This window comes from Mesoplodon densirostris, chromosome 8 (genome assembly GCF_025265405.1).
Source record: "Mesoplodon densirostris isolate mMesDen1 chromosome 8, mMesDen1 primary haplotype, whole genome shotgun sequence".
In the NCBI taxonomy this organism is placed as follows: Eukaryota; Metazoa; Chordata; class Mammalia; order Artiodactyla; family Ziphiidae; genus Mesoplodon; species Mesoplodon densirostris.
In genome coordinates, this window is record NC_082668.1 from 92,122,563 (window position 1) to 92,148,158 (window position 25,596).

Here is a 25,596-nt window from a genome sequence, read left to right on the forward strand (position 1 = left end):
AACGCTAACTTTCATTTCTTTGTTAGGTAAAGATCCAAAATTCACAGGTATATTCCAGGTGGGCACTCAAAAAAATCTAAAAACTTATTTAAATAATATTTAAGACTACTTACTAGCTTCATTGCATTCATGTTCTAAGAACTGATAAAATTTGCTTGGAAACTCATGGATCAAAAACTCTCTATAAGCTTACTATAAATTTTCAATATTAAAAACAGCTCTACTATCGCACTCTAAAATTTTAATCTCCTGACTTAACAGGTGTTTTTGCAATCCTCTTCACACAACCTAAATAATTTTTTAAATTCTAGAAATTATTTACAGGAGTTTGAAGATTCAAATTCTAACCATTAATTTCTATGATTCCAAGTAATACTTCCTATTTCACGTCACAAGCTTAAGTCTCACATGAGAAAAACTTCGTGTTTATATGTGTATCTAGCGGTGTCCTATGTATTCAAAGATATTACTGACAGTATCAGATTGGGCCTGGAAAACAGACAATGGAGACCTTTAACCCCACTGTATACATGTAGAAAGTAATTGGATTTTTTATTTTAAAATATCTAAAATAGTTATATTAATATCCTGTTAAATTTTTCCTTCCCTCTTACCCTGCCTTTATGATTAGACATATATAAATTCAAAAACATAACCCTTTCAAATAACTCTTGCCATGGTTACCAAAGCTTGTCTTATGCTATCATTTTCAAGAATCTTCATGTAAACTCAAGTTTTTGATAAATCAAAATATCCTGCATTGCTTTAACAGGGGAAACAAACAAAGGAAAAACAAGGTTTGCAAAATGGATTGATAAAATTCTAATGAATCAATGTGGGCTAAAAGATTTTTTTCAAAAGTTCTATTTAACAAGTTCATTTTTAGGCAAAAAAAATAGTAATCTGCTAGAGCCTCTACTCTTCCCTTTTTAAGTAAATATACCTGTTTACAATAATCTCAGCATCTGAAATCAAGAATCTGCAAATAAAATGCTAAGAAAAATAAACCACACTGATTTTCTTACCCCATACCACTGCAATTATTTTAAATGCATAGGAATACAACAAACTCAAAAGAAAAAAAAATAGTGTTTTATTAACTACCACACTGTTATAATACACTTTAAACGTACAATAAGGTAGCCTTTAAATTTGAGGTGGTCTTAGGAATAACAAATGAACAGAATCCCAAATTTCTGAAATAAGTGAACTGCTGCAGTTATAGGCATACATTTTGGAAAATTGTATAGCTCTTACAAGACCAGCAATGAAACTTTATTTTGTACATTTTTTAATAATTGAAAATATAAACAATAATTAAAAAATAAAAAGAAAATACAGCATAATAAAAAACATACATTTCTCAATTAAATGTACTGGATACATATAAATTTTAAGGGAAAAAGCAAAAAAGGAAAATGGTTGATACTTAAGTGCAGACTGACTACCTAGACCAAAAACAAAACAAACAAACAAAAAAGACTTAAAAAAATATCATAAAACCTCTAGTTCTCTATGACTAATATCCATATGGTTGGAGTATCGTCACTATGGAAGTGATTTTGTTATGTTTGCATATGTTATACTTTACTGGTAATTTACATGATGGCTTTTAAGGCCCTGGCAGACATGTGGTTTTTGGAAACAAGATTGGATTCAAAAAAAAAAAAAAAAAAAAATCACTGCTAAGACGCAATAACACCTTATTTTTTTGGTCCTCCAATACTCAAGAAAAGGGATAATTCACTATAACATTTTCTTACCACCCAAATGCCTCAACCTATACATTTTAAACTTTTTTTAAACATTGGTTATATTGCCCAACTTCATTACTGAAAGAATATTAACAAGACATTATTTTGGCAAATTAAATCTTAAACATGGCTTTTCAACAGGATTTAAAAGGTGACTATCCCTAGAGTTCCATGTTAAAATGTAGTTTTCAAAATCTTACAAGAGTAATGCTTAAAATATTGTACATAGTTAACCTAATTAAAATAATTAGCTTCAAAATGACAAATTGATAAGCTAAGTAAAGCCTACACTATGTAACATTTGCTTGGAAACTTGATTTGTCAGTTATGCATAATAAAAATTCCAGTCATCAAGAAAATTACAAAAATTTTTTTATCATAACATGATTTCTTTCACCCACCAACTTTTTTTTTTATCTTACAATAGATAAATACCAACATGTTCTCATTTTTACACTAAACCACACAGGATTGATGCATTTGGTTAGACTACCATTCGCATTGTTAAATTCAATTTTCTCTTTATATAACTTGGTAAAATTTCATTTCTTCTAGATTCCAAAAGTACCTACAAAACCCATGCAATTTTACCATTTTTAATATACTATGGAATATCATACAAAGTAAGGCATTTCAGTGTCATGTATAACCAAGTTACTGTCAATCCAAAAATTTTTGCACATCAATAAAAAGATATCTAAGAACTTAGGAACAATGTTCTTCTCACTACTGTATAAAAATAACCACGATGAATAAGTATTTGTGTAATATTTACTCCATTGTCTCATTTCCAGAAACTGTGACAAGCTGTAAAGGTATTTCAGTGTTGGTAAGGATATCTTGATTGCTGGTGGTGGAAGTATTAACAGTTCCTATCCCTGAAACAGAACCTTGTTGAATATTTGCAAGGATAAGTGTTGTTCCTCCTGCAGTAATCAAAGTATCATCTCGTGCAGCTTCCACAGATGCCAGCACTGTACTGCTAGAGTGAATACCTTTTTTATTCTGATGTGTTTTAATATGTTTGGCAAGGTGATCACTTCTCATAAAGCGTTTTGAACATTCTGGACAAACAAATTTCTTCTCACCTGTTGAAGAAATTAAGTTACTTAGTCTTTTAAATTTAACATTAATAGACTCATCATTCCCTGAGAAAGAAAATAAGCCAACACTGACAGGGACAGGGAGCAGAATTCAATTAGAACTATATTAGTTTCATGAGCTGTGCCTGCAAGATTTCTCTCATAGAATATTTTTCCTCAAAATAAATCTGTCACATTTCTGGATGAAAAGCAATCTTCAAACTTATTATACACTGATATTCAGATAAGAATTTAATACCTCAACTATGCTAATAGTTTTGAAACATGTTACAAAATACCAGCTTAAAAACGACTATCTGTAGCATACTTCTCTAAAGAAAAATACAGTTTTAAGCTATATTTAAGGTATTATTAACATGTCAGATCCCTGATACTCAACCTTCAACTCTTAAATGCAAATGCAAGTAACTACACAGAGTACTTCTAGATTAAAGCCAAGACACAAGCTTGAAGTCTAATAAAGACTGAGTAGTCCCAAGAATAATGGAGATGGCCAGCTGACCTGATTTCAGCTGGAATAATCAGGAGCAAGCCTAATAAATCATGATGTTAAAAGTTAATAAGACTCTACGATGCCTAAATTTATTTCCCAGCATAAATAAAATACCTTTTTTAAACACAAAAGACAGACAGAACTTCTATTATGTTGAAGACCTACTATGTAAGACAATTAGTAGAAGATAAGGCAAAAGGCCAACCTACAAGGAATCTAAGGAGAACTCAATCAATAAACAAATCCAGTATTTTCTTAATTTATTTTCTTCAAAATGTCTTTCTTACCTAGCTCTTGTTCCAGCACCTCTCCTCTCAGTAGGTCCTCATCAGACCTCATGCCTGAACTATATTACAGTGGCACACTAGTCTCTCCCTTTCCAATCCAACAAATCAATGCCAGATAAATCTTCCTTAAATACCAAATTTTATTACAGTACAAAACTTCACCACTGTACTAAGTGGTATGGGAATGCAAGAGTAACCTGCAGATAACTAAACAGTTTAGACTCTCCATTACCTAACTTCCAATGACTTCTATAACATGGTTCAATCCTATGTAACAGAAATGTGTTAAATAAAATCTCACCCTCACTCATGACAAATGATCTCTCACTTCTTCTATTCATATACACTATTCTGTTCTTCTGGGAAGGTATTTCCCAAAGCTTCTCTTGGAACATTAGTCGACATACTCCATGGCAAAATGGGACAATGAGAGGGTGCCACTACCTCCCCCAACTTGGAGATGTACAGTGCTCATTAACATTCTATTGAAGGTCCTAAGGGGCATTCCTTGAAGGTACTTGTATAGTAACCCTCTTTAACACAGTGTTACCTACACTTATTTGATCACAGACCTTTTTTCCCTTTTACATTATTTCTTTTTATATCCTGCTGATCAAATTCCACTGAGGAAAATTCTATTACAGGGCCATCTTAAGGTCTACCCCAGCCTAATGCTCAAAAATGCCTTACTATCCCAGCAATAATGATCTCTGCCTCCAAGCACACTTTATCTACTTTCTTATATTATCCATTGCAGTTTCAAACAGGTTAAGCTCATCTGTCTACCTACCTGATGAGACAGAAAAACGAGTAGAGCATGTAACATAATACTACATATTTCATGGGTTATTTTATATATTTAGATCTAAGAGACTTCAAAATCCGTATCGTCCACCGTTTCACCATAGTTTTCTTCTAAGCTCTCTAAACTTTGTAAATGCATTATATATTTTTCAATTCTTCAGTATTGAGCATAGACTGATGAACACCTTGATCATTACATGGCAGTAGAAGAAAAATATCTGTATATGTTATATTAAGTTAGAATTCAATCTGGGTCATTCCTAGGTCCATTTCATGTAACAACCACACAACGCTATGTGTTGAAAACAATTAAATCAAAGAGTCTTCACATCAACAATGCCTTGGTTATTCCTCAGTGAAATATCTTTTGCTTACCTCACACATATTAAAACAAGAGAAAGGGTGAAATGCCTGAATTTATCAGAGGAAAAGGAATTATTCTTTATTACAGTGTTAAGGAGGAAGAAGATAATGATCAAGAGTAAAAGCACACAACTAATTTAAAACATTAACGTAATTAACAATGATGAGATAAATGTGGCTTAAGACACTGAATAATGTGAAAACAAAAGCTAACCAAAGTCTGCATAAAATAAAACATTAATTTATAAGATAAGCCATACTGGCTTGTTTGGAATTAGTGTTTTTAAATTGGTGTTACTGAAGATAGAAATTTGATGTAATTGGTCATATTTTAAAAGATTCAGTTCAGTAAGGTATGCTTAAAAAAATTTCAAGGTAGTATGTAGCCTCACAATTAATTTTTGTCTGTTAAAAGTAAATATTAGTAACCTGTATGTGTTCTTCTGTGCCTCTGTAATTCATCACTTCGAGTAAATCTTTTACCACAGAACATCCAGTTACAAATAAAAGGGCGCTCCCCAGAATGCCAACGCAGATGAGCTCTCAGATGTGAGGTCTTCCCATAGACTTTACCACATCCTGGTATATGACAAATGTGTTGCTTCTTTTTCCCAAGATTGGTACCTCTAAAAAACACACACAGAATAATATATACTTATATGAAAATATTCAAATGGACATTAACACTCATATCATACTCCCCATGTTGAATTTCAAATAGAAGACATTATCACCGTGAGGTCAATCAGAAACCAAGACCATTTAAAATCAAATTAAAGAAAAATTAATAAGTTTTACATATTCATTTTACTCCACAACTAATGTGAGTGTTGTCCAAATGTAAATATGCTCAAGAAATATATAATTTAAAAGAACATTTCATACATAAAGAGTATATAGTAAAGTTATTTATTATTCGGTCAGAACCGTTCCCAAATTCTATGCATAGGCCCAACCAATTAAATTAGTTGTACGGGAAACTAAATGGCCTATTCAGTCATGATGTCAGCTAATTTAAAAAGTAAACAAACCAACAATAAATGCATAACTAATCATAGGTACAATTAAGGCACCTTAAGAAGACTTTAAATTAAGATGATATAAGCGTTACTTATTCACATATTTGTATGGCCGCACCCTGAATATACACTGACTTGGAGAAAATCAGAGAAAAAAAATCTAGACAAAGCTATTGTCTTAGATCCCTAGAACTACATGAAATAAATTAAAATTATCTTTACAGTTAAAATTCCCTATTAACCATGCAAAGATACTCAAAATTATAAATCAGAGAGATAATAAAATGCAGTTTCTCCACATTGCAAAATTTGACATCTGTTATATTTCAGTATTTGATACCAAGAACAGGGTTTAGAAGATATGTGCTTATTAGATGGGTGAACACAGGTATCTTAGCCTAAGCAAGAAGAAAACTTTTTTGATTCCAGAACTGATATTCAAATCATATTAAACACTATAGAAGATGTTATTACTCAACCTCAAAAAAAAAAAGAAAAAGGCTAGTTACTGAATAAAAACAAATGAGTTTATAAAAAAACATGACATTTTAGACTCATCAACTGTCAAAATCATATTATATAAACTTTGCAGTTTCTCTGAGATTACAAAAAGGTACATTTAAGACCCCCCCAACTTCCCCTCCTCCCACAATCTCACAGTCTAGGTACAGCCTGTAAACCTCCATAAGCCTGCAAATCCTCCTGTATATAATATACCTATCGTTTTTCAAATTTTACTGGAAAAATGCATATTTCCCCACATTTATATTTTAATGTACTCACACTCAGTAGCATGTGAAATTGCCATAGGACAAACAGTGCTAAACGGTGCAGTGCTGGCTGTTAGATGCCATAGGTGTTCTGAACAGGGAGACATCAATGTGGGCTCCAGTAGTTAGAGAAGGCTTCGTGGAGGAGGTGGGTAGGATTTAGATAGAAAGGAGGGAAGGCATTCCAGGCAGAGGAATAGCATAAGTAAAGACAAGGAGGAGTCATGCTGTTGTCTCAAGGGCAAGGATGTCATAATCTAACACAATTCTAGCTTCTGCTCCAGTCCACCCCCAATTTCTACAACTCTCTTCCAAGAGCTGAGTTGAGTGAAACAGGTTTTGCTGGCTCACCTGCAATGCCAAAGTCTTAACCAAAGCCAATAATATTTCCATTTAATTTAGCTTTTTAAATTTGTTTTATTCTTAAATGGCCCTAAGAAAAAGAGCAATGTCTGTGGCTATTGGTGTACAAACCGATTTTACATATTGTGTTCACCATAGCAATTTCACAGAGAACCCAATTCAGTTCACTCTACACTCGTAACTTCTTGCCTCTCTTCTAATCCTAACACTCAGGTGAATCAATGTGCTTTTATAAATTCAAAAGTGCTATTTTACTAACTTAGCAAAATTTAGCTTTGAGAGCACGAACAAAGCACAAGACTGTAACAAATTACAGCAACAAATATGAGTTCCCAAAGAACCAAAAATCCAGGGAAAGTTGTTTTCATCAATTGAATTATAAGGAAACAAGACATACTCGTTGTCTGAAAATGGGACAGGCAACTAAGAAAAAAAAAATGGAGACGGGGCACACAAAAATATACAATATAAGGGAAAAAGTCCAATACTGAGGTCCAACTTTTTATTTAAAAAAATTTTTTTTACTCAAGATAAGATCTAGATATGCCAGATATGGATTTATGGCATGTGATGTGAAGGAAGAGAACTGAAGTGAAATTTATCAACAAACTTCAAGTAGTAAAAGATTACTGTAAGTTTTCCTCTTGATTTATATAGGTACACTACTAATACCTATTACATGATCTTAAAAAACTAACAATTTTAAGTTCATTTTCTTGACTGCTTAAACTTGCTCCCAAAATTTTAATAATGCAAAGACAGAGTGATACAATAAATAAAGCTAAATTCTGAGTAGAGGGATTAAGAAAAGTTAAGTAAATTGAGTCTTTTGTTTGGGACAGGAGAAACGGAACACAAACTGAAAGGCTAACAGGGAAGAAAACAGATTTTACAAATTAACTTAATTTTTTAAAAAATGGATTGAGGTTGTCTAAACCACACAAAACCTATATAAAAATAACGCCTTGAGAATTTATTTTACTTTATAAAATTGTCTCTTCCACTAGAGTATAAAATTTCTGAAGTCTGGTTCTGCTTAATAAATATTGGCTAAATGTCCAAATGAATACAGTTTTTAAATATTTAATTATATTTTACACCTTGCTCTAAAAGGTAAAAAAATAAAATTTAGTTCTCTAAAGATGCCACTTTATACATACTATTATTTTTTTAAAAAGAATACTGTTGTGGAAAGAAAGGCTAATATTCTAAAATGTATAAAGTGCCACCTCCCTCACCTTTGCAGAACAGGATTTACTGTATGTTATGCTTCTATTAATTAGATGCAGCAACTGTCAATGATACAGTTGTGCCTATCATGAGTATATTAGTTGAATTTTGTTCAAATGAGCTCTAAGAAACAACAGTTGTTTTTCTTAAGAACTTCAATTTTAATTGTTAGAATAAGTTATTAAAAAATGAACTCACAAAAGTTCTGGAAAAATATGAGTATTTTTATAATCCTCAGTTTAAGGAAGACTTTTAATAGCATGATAATAATGCATCTCAACTAAAAATGTTGTACTTAAAAAAAGGTTTGCAAGCTTTAAGTGAGAACTTTCTTTACTTGTGTAAATAAATGCATTTTGCAAACCACTGACAAAGTTGAAAGACAATGTAAAACTGGAAAAAAATATGTGCACATATGACAGACAAATTAACAGATTCACAAAAGACAAAGAAATAATTCACAAAAGAAATTCTGAAATGGTAAAATAACACAACCAAAAATGTTCAATCTAATAAAGTAACAAAAATATACTGAATAAAACAATAGTGTGGTATTACTTTACATCTCTCAGACTTTAAAAGGTTTTTAAAAATTATAAAATCCATTGTTGGCAAGGGTGTGGGAAAACAGATACTCTCATACACCACTGATGGAGTATAAATTGATACAACCTTTCTAGCAGACAATTCCCTTTGATAAAACAATTCCACCACTGCCAACTTATAATGATGAAATAATCAGATGTGCAAAGATATATGTGTAAGAATTAGAATTTCAACAATAAACTCCCAAAAAAGTTGTTAAATTCTTACACATCCATACAATAGAATACTATACAGTCATAAAAAATTGATACAAACTCTATGTACACTTGGAAATATGATCACAAAAATTTTCAAAAGAAAAACAGACACGTAAAAACGGTGAGAGTAAAGTCTGGAAGGATATATACAAAAATGTTACAACAGTCATCTTGAAGTAGGGTAGAAGTTTGGTATTTTTTTAAAACTCCTCTATATTTCTGAATTTTTATGAGCATGTATTAATTTAATAAAAATAATTTTAAAAGATTTTCAATTTAAAGAAAAGAATAAGCAAAACACAGGCAAGGCCTTGACCCTCAGTTAGATTTGACTTTCATGAACAATTTATCTTGAAAGTTCCCGTAAAAATGAGAGTAAATTTCAGAAAAGTTGTCTAACCAGAATTCCACACTAACTTATTTAAATTGACCAAAACATTTCAAAGGGTAAGTAAAACTTCAAACAAGTGAATAATTACCAGTAGGAAATACAAATGCCTAAGGATCAGATGGAGAAGAAGCAAATTCACCTGGGAGGCAGTACAGTGCAGTGGTTAAGGCCTTGGTAAGATACTGGGTCCAAATCCCAGCTGTGTATGCTGTAAAGAATCATTCAACCTCTCCATGCCTCACTTATAAGACCATCTCGAACACAGTAAGCTCTCAGTATTAACAGTTACTAGTCATTACTATCATTGTGAATGGGCTGGCCAATGTACAAATCAACTTAAAGGCAGAGAGGCTCTATTAGATCAAGTTCATTAACTGCATTAACAGGGTTTTTTGTTTTTTTTTTCTGGTCTACTTAAATAGTTCATTTCTGAGAGAGTTATTATATTAAGGTCTTTCACTATGACTAGAGGATATGGTTATAATGTCTTCAGAGTTCTATCAGTTTTTGCTCTATATATTTCAAAGTTGTGGTGAAAAGATACCATGGCTATTAAATCTTCTTGGTGAAAACTTCATATTATTAAGAAATATATCCCTATCTATCCATTTGATATTTTCATCTTAATCTTACCATGTCCAAGTTTCCTTTTTGTTAACATTTGCCTAATAAATCGTTTCCATCCCTTTATTTTCAACATTCCTGCACCAATCTGAGATGTTCCTTATAATCAATATAAGGCTGGACTTTATGTCTTTTAAATATGATCTGAGAGTCAATCTCTTGATTATTAAGCTTAATCCATCTACATTTAATATAATTACTGATCTGTTTTGAGTTTATTCCTGTCATGTTATTATTTCTTAATGTTTATTTCTGAAAACACTGAATGGAAATATTATAGTTCCACTTTTTAAAAAATTCCATCATTAAGGCTTATTATTCATTTCTATTGAAAATGGAAAATACTTATGCTTTATTAACAATTTCTGAACTTGTTTTATATTATATAACTGCTATTCTCAAGCTAAGAATCAACTTGTTTTTATATTTATTTTTATTGGAGTACAGTTGCTTTACAATGTTGTGTTAGTTTCTACTGTACAGAAGAATCAACTTTTTAATCAGTATTTAGGCAAATCCATTGCTGGTTTGCAAACAGACTAATATCCAATATGGGCCTGTTAAATGGCACCTTACTATACTTTTTTGTTTTTTTAAGTAAACTAAGTAATTTTAGTTTTTTTTTTTTTAAAAAAGGCATTTAGAACTGAAAATTTGATTTCACACATTTTGTTCTCTTTTTCTGCCACACTCATATAGACAAACACACAAGATGATCATGTAATGAATAATTTCCCTTAGTTAAGTGACATGGCATGCAGCATTTCAAAAATTAGGGTGATGATATTAACAGTCTAAAAAGAAAAGTATGTTTCATGTGTGCATACCTCCCACCACCTTCTTTACAGTTGGGACAGGTGCAAGCTACCCTTCGAAGTCTTTTTCCTTCTTGATGTTGTTGGTCCCCTTCTTCATCTACCACCTGTACTCTTAAATGTGTTAGATCATTGGTATTCAATGTAGAATCACCACTGAGCTGCCACTCTTCAGGATCAGGTTCTTCTTCCTTGATTCTAATATCTAAAGAAGAAAACAAATACAGATGAGAAGCAGCCCACTGGCCCAAAAAGATAGCATGAAATCTGAGCCTCTCTAAGGTAAAATGAATAAATACTATGTAAAAGTAAAAAATCATCTCTTTGTGGAGCACAATCATCGCTCCTTGTTGTGGATTATTCTTTTAAAACAATCTATTTTATTCTAAATGTCAGAGATTAAGCCAAAAAGAGAATAAAGCCACCATGAGAGCTTGCTTTTTAAAATTCATTAAGAAAGCCAATTTCTTTTGAGCAAGCTGAGTCATAAAACAATCTGAAACTTCAGTTATAATTGTTCAAATGGTCAATAAATCAATGGTCAACTCAGAATAGAACAAATTCTAATGCCTTAAACCTCTTTTTTACAGCCTGTATCAATTATGCATATTTGTAGGTACTATGGGAGTGGAAAATGTAGGTCCTATGGGAATGAAATTATGCCTATCTGTAGGTACAATGAAATTATTACTCATAAACTTAAGTTTTAAAGTCAATCCTTACTAAAAATCTATAATGGCCACAACAACAATATTTTCACTGAGTTTTATTATAAACCAGACTGGGAAACAAAATGAGCATGGAATGGTGAGGAAGAGTGGATATGGCAGGAAGTTACATCGTTCTGTCAGCATAGCCAATCATCTTTCTTTATATCAATAATGATATAACATCATTTCCTATGTGAAACTAAGAGGTTTTTTCAACTAAGAAAACTAATTAAAAAAAAAAAGAAAGAAAACAATACATGAGTGCTAGCTTTGGCAGCACATATACTAAAATTGGAAGGATAGAGAGAAAATTAGCATGGCCCCTGTGCAAAGATGACAAATTCATGAAGCATTCCACATTTTTACAATTTATATGGCAACACAAAAGACCCCGAAGAGCCAAAACAATCTTGAGAAACAAAAACGGAGCTGGAGGAATCAGGCTCCCTGACTTCAGACTATACTACAAAGGTACAGTAATCAAGACAGTATGGTATTGGCACAAAAACAGAAATATAGATCAATGGAACAAGACAGAAAGCCCAGAGATAAACCCACACACCTGTGGTCAACTAATCTATGACAAAGAAGGCAAGAATATACAATGGAGAAAAGACAGTCTCTTCAATAAGTGGCACTGGGAAAACTGGACAGCTACCTGTAAAAGAATGAAATTAGAACACGCCCTAACACCACAGACAAAAATAAACTCAAAATGGATTAAAGACCTAAATATAAGACCAGACACTATAAAACTCTTAGAGGAAAACATAGGAAAAACACTCTTTGACACAAATCACAGCAAGATCTTCTTTGGCCCACCTCCTACAGTACTGAAAATAAAAACAGAAATAAACAAATGGGACCTAATGAAACTTAAAAGCTTTTGCACAGCAAAGAAAACCATAAACAAGATGAAAAGACACCCTTCAGAATGGGAGAAAATGTTTTGCAAATGAAGCAACCAACAAGGGATTAGTCTCCACAATATACAAACAGCTCATGCACTCAATATCAAAAAAACAAACAGCCTAATCAAAAAATGGGCAGAAAACCTAAATAGACATTTCTCCAAAGAAGACATGCAGATGGCCAAGAGACACAAGAAAGATGCTCAACATCACTAATTATTAGAGAAATGCAGATCAAAACTGGTCAGAATGGCCATCATCAAAAAATCTACAAACAATAAATGCTGGAGGGGGTGTGGAGAAAAGGGAACTCTCTTGCACTGTTTGGTGGGAATGTAAACTGATACAGCCACTATGGAGAACAGTATGGAGGTTCCTTAAAAAACTAAAAATAGAACTACCATATGACCCAGCAATCCCACTACTGGGCATATACCCAGAGAAAACCATAATTCAAAAAGACACATGCACCCCAGTGTTCACTGCAGCACTATTTACAATAGTCAGGACATGGAAGCAACCTAAATGCCCATCGACAGACAAATGGATAAAGAAGATGCGGCACATATATACAATGGAATATTACTTAGCCATAAAAAGGAACAAAACTGGGTCATTTGTAGAGGCGTGGATGGACCTAGAGTCTGTCATACAGAATGAAGTAAGTCAGAAAGAGAAAAACAAATACTGTATATTAACACATATATGTGGAATCTAGAAAAATGGATTTTTTCTGCAGGTCAGGAATAGAGATGCAGACATAGAGAACAAACGTGTGGACACGGTGGGTAAGTGGTAAGGGAGGGTGGGATGAACTGGGCGATCGGAACTGACATATACATACACACTACCATGTGTAAAACAGACAGCTGGTGGGAACCGCTGTATAGCACAGGGAGCTCAGCTTGGTGCTCTGTGGTGACCTAGATGGGTGGGATTGGGGGCAAGGGGAGGGAGGTCCAAGAGGGAGGGGATATATGTATACATATAGCTGATTCACTTCATTGTACAGCAGAAACTAACACAACATTGTAAAGCAACTATTCCCCAATTAAAAAAAAAATAAAAATGAAAACAAAAAAACCCACAATACATGATTTAGAACACTGAATATAATCGTCTTTGATAAAACCTAAATTCCTACACATTTTTATTTTGATTTATGTAAACTAAAAATCTTAATGGACATTTATTTTAGATTTATACCAGTCACTAATAATTGGAGCCAAAAATAGCCTAAAAAAATCAAATGTGCCCTAACAGCTCCTGAATTTATACTAATGAAAAGTAGAATGTACAACCAAGAAAAATGCCTCTAACAGTTTAAAATTAATTTATTTTATCAGAAAAACTACAACTAAGAATCAAGGGGGGAAATGGGAAGAGAGGGCACTCTGGCCTGGGCAACAGGGTAGATGGTGGTACCATTCACTGCAATTAGGAAACACTGGAGAAGGTTCAGGTGGCGGTAAAGAAGGACAGTTAATGAATTCAAGGTTGTTGGTCACGGAGTCTGAACAGCTTGTGAGAAAAAACAGTAAAAAGGCTGGATCTACACAGATGGAGTGCATCCAAAGTAGTAGGTTAGATCATTCAAGGACTATGAGTAGAATGAGAAGAGAAAGTAGCCTATGAGGAATGCAGACATTTAAGGAACAGGCAGAAGAGGATGAACCTGTGAAGGAAAGGCGTACCCAGAAAAACGTGCTACATTAAAGAAAGGAAAAGTGGTCAACATCAAATACTGCAGAAAAATCAAGAAAGAAACTAAGAAAATGGGCAAGAAGTGAAAAAGTGTTTAATAACAAGTACAGATTTGTTTTTTAAAATGTCTGGCTTGAGAGGGAGTCAGAAACATGACACTACAGGCTAAAGGGGACCAAAAAAGAGAGTCTGGGGGAGGAAGTGTTTTGTTCTATGTTTGAAGACAGGAAAGACTTGAACATGTGTAAATGTTCATGAGAAAGATCCACTATAGAGGGAGAGACTGAAAACACAAGAATAAAGTCCCTAAGAAGTCAGGAGGGGATGATGATCCATAGCACTTACAGGCTTAACTGCTGGAGCACAGCCACCTCTTCCTCTATTACATGAGGGAAGAAAAGATACAGGCACATTCATTCATTCAATAAGTGATTAGCTACTATGTGCCATGAACTGTGCTAGACCCCAGAGGCAGAGAGAATTTGATGCCTAGAAATTAAGGGGAAATGGTTTCTATTTCCTCAGTGAAAGGATGAAGAATTAGATATGTATAAAATTCATCGAAACACACAACATAAATGAGTATTGACCTCTGTTCCTTTATAATCAGGTGTCCACCTGCATCATTATGACAAGACATTTAAATATACGCACAAATACTGCATAGTATTAGCTTTTTTACAAGTTAAATAAAAGACAGCATATGGATATCACATATCCAGAGTTGGATAAATTTTAAGTCCATAAAATGAGGAGTTTTGTCAGATGTTTTTAAAGCTACTTCATCTTACATTATTTGTGACAAGACAGCAAGGAAAAAGGAGAGAATAATATTAAGAGCATATAAAGGAGTCTAGAGAGAGAGATTTAAAGAAATCGTAGAGAACAAATAAAGCAACTGATGAGAGAGGGCAAGAATGAAATACAACCTGACTGAGGGGATAACGATGTTACAGGTCATTCCTATTCCTATTGCTAATTCTCTTACTGTAACCTACAAAATATCTTTAAAGAGTGTGTCATGGCCATGGATACTTAACTTAGTTCTCTTTCTTACTGAATTCCAATAAAACAAAGGCACATAGAACATAACATGTCCAAACTAACACATCTTGTCCACTCACCAAACCTTCTCCTGCTTCCCCCTTTATTGATAATTACAAGCCACCTAATTGCTCAAACCATCAATTTCAGGTGAGTCCTGTCAGTCCATTCCCAGCCTCTCATGTCTCTCTTCTGCCAATCCAACTTCTACAGAGCTTCCAGAATCTTCTTCCTAAATACAAAATCTAATAGCATCACTTTCCTGATTCATTACCTGCACTAATTCTCTGTTTTCTACAGTATTAAGTACTAACTTGCTAACTTGGTACTCAAGAACCTTCTCAATCTGGTCGCAACTGCTCTTCCAACTTCACTATTAAAATACTGAAATTCTCATCATTGGCAAAACCCATGTCCTTTCTCAATGTCACACCCGTAAGTATGTACCTCTCTTGCCTGGACTGTTTTCTAGCTCTTCTCCTTTTTCATGTAACTAACCTCTACTTATCCTTCAAGTTAAGTTCAAATGTCATCTCCCTTATACATGCTCATGGTAGAATTAATTCTACTTACTGGCTCATACATCCCTTTAGATAATAAATGCTTCACTCAGAAGTGCTCAGAAAATACAATCTGACTAAACGAACAAACCCTTCCTTAAGGAGGAACTTCCAGTCTAGGTAATAATCTACCTGGAAAACTCTGCCCTCTACTTCTCTATGCTCCTTCTATCTGCAAATAATACGTATAGAGAAGATTTTTAAAATCTAATTTTATCTCAAATGGATACTTAATTTTCCAGCATCACTTACTGAAAACAAAAAAAGTCAGTTCATATGGGCAGGACCACAAAGTGCTCATTAAAGACAATAAATTATTTGCCCAAAAAGTGTTATACCCAATTTTCAATCATTTTTCTTGCTCATACACATCTGGGGTATTTTAGAATCTTAATCATAAATTTCACCCATCTAGTAAATCTTAAATAATTCCTCTTTGCCAACTTGCATTATCAATTTAATACAGACACCTTAAAAACAGGTCTTCAGTACTAGGCAGTCAAGTTTGTATCTTCCTCTATATCTTAGTGTAGATAATAGCAAAATATTTTTTACCATGCTGTATTAGTGTCCTACATGGTACCTAGTTATTCTTAGAAATCTACTGCTTATAAAGCTCAGGAGAAGGGGAAGTAATACCCATCAAAATGGCCCACAGAAGTATGAAAAGGTACTTAATATTATTAGATATCAGGAAAATTAAAATTAAAATCATAGTGAAATATCCTACACATCCACCAAGATGGCTAAAACTTTTTAACAGGCCACCTGTTAGCAAAGTAATAGAGCAACTGAAACTCTCCCACACTTCTGGTGGGTGTGTAAATCAGTATAACAACTTTGGAAATCTTTTGACCGTATCTTTTAAAGATGAACCTAGGTATACCCTATAACAGAAGCAATTTCACTCCAGCGGAAAGGCATATACACATGACATCAAAAGTACAGAAATTCATCCTAAACTGGAAGTAACTCATATGTCAACTAGTGTTGGAATAGAAAAATCATAATATATTCATTCATACGGTGGAATATGTTAAAACAATGAAAATTAACAACTTACATGCAACAGGAACATCACAGACATAATTTTAAACAAAAGAAGGCACACACACTCTCTCTTACATATAATGCCTATATCTATAGAGAGACAGATATACCATTTAAACAAAGCTCAAAGCAACAGGAAACACTACTATACAGTGACTGCCTACCTTTACGAGGCGTAATGACTGGGTACAGGGAGATTGAGGAACTGCTGGCAATATCTTATTTCTTGATCCAGGTGGTAATTTTTCCTACGTGTTCGTTTTATAAAAATTCATCAAGTTACACACCTATGATTTGTACATTTTTCTGAGTGTATATTGTACTTTGAAAGATCATTCTAAATAAAAAATTTTAAAGTAATCTATAGGAGATTACTTAGGGAATTTGTTAAAGACAGTCAATCACTGTTTGTTGTGGTTTCATCTCTAGTTCCTGTATAACCAACTAGCCCCTTCTCCCACCACTGGAATTAAAAACAAAAACATAAATAAACAAACAAACAAAACCTTAAGATGACTGGGCTCCCAGCAAAGTATTGCACTGGATCTGAACCCAGGCATTTGGATTTCGGAGCCTGCACTCTTAAAGCACTAGTCCATACAAAATTAATAAACCCCTCGTTAAGATAACACAGTAGCAAGACTAATAAATTAATCACATTTTATTTCTCATTTGAATTTCCAGTGTCTTAAACGCATGACAATACACTTCCATATTCAGTAAGTAATTATTAAGAATCTACTGGATATCAGGCACTGTGCTATGGGACAAAGAATTAAAGGGAAAAAAAAGAGAAAAGGAAAAAAAATGTCTAAGGGATTTTACTGTAAAAGAATAAAGTCATAATCAAAAGAAAAAAAAAGATGACTGTGCTCCAAAAATTAAGTCAATTTGAAGTTTGGGACATAATGTTATTCTCTACAAATATGTGAGTGATTACAATATGCCAGTCACTGTTCTAGGTTCTAAGGATAAAAGTTAACAACAGTTAAGCTCATGTCTTTATCAAGTCTCCTTTTTAGTGGGCAAAGACAGAACAAATAATCGAGTAAATATGGCTGACCCTTGAACAGTGCAGAGTTAGGAGTGCCACTGTGTAACTTGCAGTTCTCCCTCCGTATACATCTGCTGATTCAACCAACTGCAGATCGTGTAATACTGTTGTATTTACTATTGAAAAAACTCTGTGTGTAAATGGATTTGAGCAGTTCAAACCCATGTTCAAGGGTCAACTGTACACAGCATTTTGTGTGGTGGTGAACTGTTATGGGAATAAAGTGAGGTAAGGATAGACAGAAAGTGAAAGGAGAGAAGTACTTGCTGTTTTAAATAAGTGGCCAGAAAAAGCTTTGCTAATACGGTGACATTTGACCCTGAAGGAGGCAAAGGAGCAAGAAGGTGGGGGAAAGTATTCCAGGTAGAAGGAAGAGCAAGGTGGATGTATGCTTGGTGTGTTCAGAGAAATGCAAGAAGGCCTGTGTGGCTAGAAAGAAATGAATGTGAAAGAAGAACAGTAAGTGACAAGATAACAGAGATAAAAATATAAAGGTGGGATAAGATTATATATGATGTTATACATTGTGTACTACCTTGTAGGCCACTAAAAGTTTCCATTTTATTCAGTGAGTGAAGCCACTGAGAGTAGAGGGGTGATATAGTGGCATAAAACTAGTTGTTAATGAGGAAGTGGTAAGGAATGGTCAGAATCAGGAAATACTTTGTACGTAGAGTCAAAGACATTTGCTAACAGATTTGATAACAGGGTTTTATGTGAGGTGTGAGAACAAGGAGTTAAATATAACTCCAAGGTTTTAGTCCTGAGCAACTAAAAAGATGGAGTTGCCATTAACTGAAACAGAGTGGGGTTAGAAAAAATTATGGGAGAGGGGTGCCATTCAGGGGTCCATTTTTGGATATGAAAGTTTTTAAGTACCTATGAAATACCCAAATGATCATGTTGATTAGGCAGCTGACGGATCTGGAGTTCAAACAGAAGTATGGCCCACAGATATAAATTTGGGCATCGTCAACATTTATAGTTGGTTACTGAGAGTCACACCTGGAGTGGAGTATATATATATATATATATATATAGAGAGAGAGAGAGAGAGAGAGAGAGAGAGAGAGAGAGAGAGAGAGAGAGAAACCCTAGGCACTTCAAAGCTGACAAGCAGAGATTTAAAAAAAAAAAAAAAAAAAGCAAGCCAGTGAGACAGGAGGAAGCTGGTATCCAAAAGCCAAGTGAAGAAATCATTGCAAGAAGAAAATAATCAAAGATGTCAAATGCTTGTCAGTCAAGTAAAATGAGGATTGAGAAATGACTTTTGGATGTAACAATGTGGTAATATCTTGACAAGAGCTGTTCCAATAGAGAAGTGAGAATACAACCCTGCCCAGAGTACATTCAAGAAAATGGAAGGAAATGAACAAGAAACAAGTATATACAAGTCTTTCCAAGAGTTCTGCAGGGAAAGCAAGCATTATAAAAAGGGCACTGAAGGTCCTAAACTAGCCCACAAGGGTAGATTTAACACATACACTACCTGAAATAGTATAAACTAACTTTTATTTTCAGTAACACTACCTGTATGATATACACTAGTAATATAAAAATGAATATGCTTAATTAAACTTGACTTTTGGTACTTAAGGAATAACAAGTTTTAAACGCAAGAAAAAAATGTAAGCAATGGAAACAAATTCTCAAGGACATTTGAGTATACATTTAAGAACTTTATAAACTAACAGCACTGGTTTTTGATTATATCTATTCTCTACCTCAAAATGCTTAAATGTCCACTTCATCTGGCCTGGTATATGACTGACAGTATCTTTGTGCCATAGTTATAGTTGTTTTCAAGGCCTACCCCAATAAAACAAGTTTGTGAAAGGGATACATAAATGAAAATTTTTTTCCCAATTTCCTGCACACCTCGGTAAGAGCTAAAGGAAAAGAGAGAGAAACAGAGACTTTAAATGCTGAAAAAATACACACACAGTATGGTTACAAAGATAAGACTAATTTTCTTGTATAGCCAATGGACAAACACAAAATAATAGAAAGGTATTATTTTAACATGTCATTAATACACTTTAAGTAGAGGAATACCAAAAAAGTAGAGACTGGCGTACGGAAGTGTGGTGGTGCGGGTGTAGATGGATCCAACTTCCCACAGACACCACTATACAGCACTGATGACTTCAAAGAGTTTGGCTGTTTTTGTGGATGAGGAAGAGGATGAAGCCAGTGGTCTCCAAATCTTCTTGATTGCTCGACACTATTAGTAAAGTTGTGAACATGCACCCCGTAAATGTGTTTATTAAGTATACATAAGTAATACTATTCTAACTGATTATTAAACATTATAAAACACAAATAGTTATAGAAGATAAACAAATGTATTGTTAACTGCTATAGCTCAATATTAGATAATGTCACAACAATATTTAGGTAAGATTCAGTGTTATCAATAGCAGATGGAAACTCTACCATTTTCAGTGATACTTGCATTTCTTTTCTATTCAATCCATGGTTTCTTTACATGAATATTAAAGCCACTTGTCCACTCTGAAGAACATTCAGTTAAAACCAAAAATACAATTCCATTTAATCCAAGCATATCCAAGTACATATAAACAGCAATATGCAGCAGCATGCTAAAAGCAACAAGAAGTGGGCAAGTGAGCAGGCTTATGATATGTAACACAAACACAAATGACATGGAATTAGTGAAGGCACCAATGGCGATCTGTATAATCAATATTAGTTAAGCATTAATAACTCTGGGCATGTTTAGATTTTCTATTAAAAATATTACCACAAGAAAATGTTAAATGCTTCCTCCTGAGACTATTTGCTACTTATTTGTCAATAGAGCTTATTGAATATTTAAGATAAATTATTTACTGGTTTATCAAGTCTGAAACATGCATATTTAATTTAAATAACACTAGATAAATATGAATTACAGTACTATTGATAAAATGAGACATTCTCCTTTATCAATAGCGTATCATTAGGATTTTGTTGTTCTTATCAAAGGCTTTCATGTTCTCTGCTTTCAATTTTTAAAGTACTGATGAAATTACTTCATTTGATTCTGAAAGTTAATTTTACTTACTTTTCTTTAATCAGTTTCACCTGCTATAAAAATCACCTAAACAGAATTACAAGATCTCGTATATTATTTAATTACATTTTCACGTTCATAACTATTTAGATTCCTATGGACATTTCAGAGCTACCAAGTCTTTTTTTCTAGTTTTTCTTTCAATGGGATAGTTCTAAACTATAGACATGGAATCCTAAAAATATAAGTTCACTAATCTGATCAAAAGAGGTTAACACTTTAGGGGAAGGTTTTAAAACCAAATTTTATTTCTTTAACAAATACAAACTTTATATATATAAAATCTCTGCTCTAACATGAAGCAATCTCTTTCCCATAAACCCTATCTCCTTAGATTTGGATCATTACTCTTCTATCACTGCTTCCTTCCCCCTCCCCCACTTAAATTTAATCTTTTATTTCATCTCTACTTATCTTTTTCAAATCCAACCCCCTTCTATTTTTTTTTTTACAGCAGTTTCCCAAATTATTTTCAAACCTTTTCTACCCAACTGGAGATTATACATTAATAGGAGTATTCTTCCTAGTAAATCTAAACAATACAAGCTTTTGTAAGATACACACAGATATAAACATAACTGGAAATGACTGATTTTCTAATATGCCTTACAGAAGACCTCATTTTATAGACATACCACAAATATATAAGAAAGACTATGACCTGCAATTAATACACTGTGAACAGTGAAATACTAACGTCACTTTAATCTGAAGTACTAAATAAGTTACTGTTAAAGAAACAGTGTTCAATACCGTATGCTAACGCATATATATGGAATTTTTAAAAGCTGTACGCATGAACCTAGTGGCAAGGCAGGAATAAAGACGCAGACATAGAGAACGGACTTGAGGGCACCGTGGGGGTGGGGTGGGGGAGGAAGCTGGGATGAACTGAGAGAGCAGCACTGACATATATACGCTACCAAATGTAAAATGGATGGTTAGTGGGAAGATGCTTCACAGCACAAGGAGGTCAACTTGATGCTTTGTGACAACCTAGAGGGATGGGATAGGGAGGCTTAAGAGGGAGGGGATATGGGGATATATGTATACATATAGCTGATTCCCTTTGTTGTACAGCAGCAACTAACACAGCATTGTAAAGCATTTATACTCCAATAAAGATGTGAAAAAAAAAAGGAACAGTGTTCTACTCTATGATGACGATAACGTAAGATCTACTACTTGTTGGACACCATTACAAGCACGTAACATACACTGACTTACTTCATACTCCCAACTACCCTAAGGTTTTAGTCATACTTTTCTCCCAACTTTCTAGATGAGAAAACAAAGAGGTTAAGTCATTTGCCTGAAGTCACACAACTAAAAAGTGGTGGAGCCAGGACATAAGACAGAGAATTATGCAAAACTGTATTATAAACATTGCTAAAAATCAGTTCCCTCGCTTTTGAAAATGTCCGTACCTAGCACCACCCCTCCATCCAAATACTGGCAACCCTACGGTGGTCACTATAATAATTTGGGGAAAACTGGGATGGGAAACATTACGTGTGTGTAACTTTGCAAAGTCTGAGACCTCTGAGGTAGAGCACAATGTAGGGCAGATGTCAAGGGCCCGACAACATCTTATTCAAAGAATCCATGTCCTTAGAGAACAGACTTGTGGTTGCCAAGAGGGAGGGGGTATGGGGGAGGGATGGATTGGGAGTCTGGGGTTAGCAGATGCAAACCATTATATACAGAATGGATAAACAACAAGGTCCTACTGTATAGCACAGGGAACGGTATTCAATATCCTGTAATACACCATAATGGAAAATAATTTTTAAAAGAATGTATATATATATATATATATATATAAATGAATCACTTTGCTGTACAGCAGAAATTAACACAACACTGTGAATCAACTATACTTCAATAAAAAAACAAAACAAAACAAAACAAAAAAAAATCAGTTCCCTCCCAGGCCTAGTTCCCAGGAATAGCAGTCTAGCCTCCTTACATATGAATATGTGTTTTTTTTTTTTTTTTTGCGGTATGCGGGCCTCTCGCTGCTGTGGCCTCTCCCGTTGCGGAGCACAGGCTCCGGACGCGCAGGCTCAGCGGCCATGGCTCACGGGCCCAGCCGCTCCGCGGCATATGGGATCCTCCCAGACCGGGGCACGAACCCGTATCCCCTGCATCGGCAGGCGGACTCTCAACCACTTGCGCCACCAGGGAGGCCCCTGAATATGTGGTTTTAATTGTAGTTTGTTCAAATCAGTGCGACCTAAAAAATCTGGGGACAATAAAGAAAATGTATATACATACAATGAAATATTGTGCAGCCTTAAAAAGGAAATCTTGTCATGTGCTACAACATGGATGAACTTTGAGAACATTACACTAAGTGAAATAAGCCAATCACAAAAGGACAAATGCTGTATGAGTCTACTAATATGAAGTATCTAAAGTAGACAAAATCATAAAACAGAATGTAGAATGGTGGTTGCCAAGGGCTAGAAAGAGGAAAGAAGGGGAATGGATACAGATTTTCAGTTTTTCAATATGTAAAGTTCTACAGCCTGTTGCACAACAGTGTGAATATATTTAACACTACTGAACTATACACTTAAAATGGTTAAAATGGTAAATTTAATGTTATGTTTTTTACTATAATTTTTAAAAATCTGGGAAAATCTCCCGTTACTTCCCACTCCCAGAGATGACTTCTGTTAGGAATCTTACAGATAAAATCTTCAGTGTCACAGATAAGAAGTTCAAATTAACTATGAAGGATACACATCAATATAAGATATTACTGCAAACAGTACTCTTCTTTGCTAAGATTCATCCCTTCCTCCATTAGCTGCAGAGACTAGTTTTCCTCTCTAATTTCAGGTTTATAAAGACTACTTTAAAACTATTCCAAAGTTTTTTAAAAAGTAAAAGCTGTTTTCCTCCAACACTCCCCCAGGTTAAAATAATACCAAAAAGATAGTTCTCAAAAAGCCCTGATTGCCCTCTAAGAAACAATAAGAAAGTGATTTGTTACAGCTCTCACAACTCTCACTATTCAAATCCTAACAGTACCAAACATTCATCCTAAGAGTAGATTCAATTTTTAGAGACAAGATGATAACCAGAAGTCACATGTTATGAATAATACTAGTATTTAAACTGGAAGATATAATTTTGCTCTTCATTCAAAACAAACCGTGACCACAATATAAATTGGATCCCTACAGTAGCTTACCTCCCTAGCACCTAATCATCATTGGAATAAGCAAAGCACCTCCTTAGCCTAAGCAATTCAGGACCAATTTTTTTTTTTAAGTCTTCTTAGGAAGGCCAAGAGGGGAAATATACAAAAACGTAGGAAGTTATACATGATTTTTTTTTTAAACCTCACCTCTCACAATCCTATTCTCAGTTTTCATATCATCCATCCTGTAGATAAACATATCTTCTCCCATGTTCACAAATCTATGTTTATGTTACTCACCAAGGGTGCAAAATATAGCTCTACATTAATTCTACTACTAATCCATGCTAATTTCATGTTGCAAGAAAATTCTCTTCCAAACTGGTTTGCAGTCAGGAATTCCCTGGAGGGTCAGTGGTTAGGATTCGGCGCTTTCACTGCCAGGGGCCCAAGTTCAGTCCCTGGTTGGGGAAATAAGATCCTGCAAGCCTCGCAGCACAGTCAAAAAAAAAATTGGTTTGCAGTCATCTGTTATAACACTCTCTTAAAAAATAGCTATGGAAGAACAGATAGTTGTTTGAATACTATATATTATCATAATTTGTTGAAATACAATGGCAATAGCATATAGCATATAGTATGCTATATGTTCATCTTCTCAAATTTATATAACCTGGGTTTCTTTTGTAAGTTTTAATTATTAAAAACTCTTTAAAAGGACTTCCCTGGTGGCACAGTGGTTGAGAATCAACCTGCTAATGCAGGGGACACGGGTTTGAGCCCTGGTCCGGGAAGATCCCACATGCCGCAGAGCAACAAAGCCCGTGCACCACAACTACTGAGCCTGCACTCTAGAGCCTGCGAGCCACAACTACTGAAGCCCGTGCGCCTAGAGCCCGTGCTCCGCAACGAGAAGCCGCCACAATGAGAAGTCTGCGCACCGCAATTAAGAGTAGCCTCTGCTCACCACAACTAGAGAAAGCCCGTGCAGCAACAAAGACCCAACCCAACGCAGCCCAAACAAACAAATAAATAAATAAATTTATTTTTTTTTAATGTTAAAAAAAAAAAAGGAGATGGCCACAGTGGCTATACCTGCTCCAGCACAGGGATTTTCAAACTATAGTTCCTTAAAAGACACTACAGGTGTCAGCAGAAAAGATAACTTATGTATAAAGTCTCAGACCCTCATATAAATCAGAGTAACCCCATAAGATCAGTGTTATACACTGGAGTTCTACCTAAGGCTTCATTTGAGGTTAGGTTCTACTCTAGCACTGAACTAAAACTGATGTTGCTGCCACTGACACTAGGGTTAGAAAAAAAATAATGGTTTGGGGGTTTTCCCCTACCCACCTCATTTAAAAAAATATTCCCTTTAAACAAAAGAGTCCTTTGATTTCCTCAATCCTGTGTTTAAAATGCATATTACTTTTTCTAAGGATTATTCACTACACTTTCTATAGATTCAACAATCTTAATTTGAGTTTCTACCACCAGAAATAGGAAACAATGCT

The 25,596-nt window shown here is 34.3% G+C and overlaps 1 protein-coding gene and 1 non-coding gene across 3 annotated transcripts in view; one reads left to right on the forward strand and one right to left on the reverse strand.

The window, feature by feature from the left end:
- Positions 1 to 873: 873 nt before the first annotated feature.
- Positions 874 to 25,596, reverse strand: part of SP3 (Sp3 transcription factor) — a 61,842-nt gene continuing 37,119 nt past the window's right edge. Inside the window, exons 5-7 of one of the 2 annotated variants that reach the window (XM_060106269.1) lie at positions 10,832 to 11,024; positions 5,234 to 5,430; positions 874 to 2,842 (exon numbers count right to left, since the gene is read on the reverse strand). In XM_060106269.1, the coding sequence (XP_059962252.1) occupies positions 2,526 to 2,842; positions 5,234 to 5,430; positions 10,832 to 11,024 (707 nt within the window). In that variant the 3' untranslated portion in view covers positions 874 to 2,525. The remainder of the gene's footprint in view (positions 2,843 to 5,233; positions 5,431 to 10,831; positions 11,025 to 25,596) is intronic. The other variant, XM_060106268.1, reaches the window with a different exon arrangement.
- On the forward strand, positions 11,791 to 11,893 carry LOC132495578 (U6 spliceosomal RNA). The gene has a single exon (XR_009533306.1). It is a non-coding gene; the product is annotated as a U6 spliceosomal RNA (small nuclear RNA).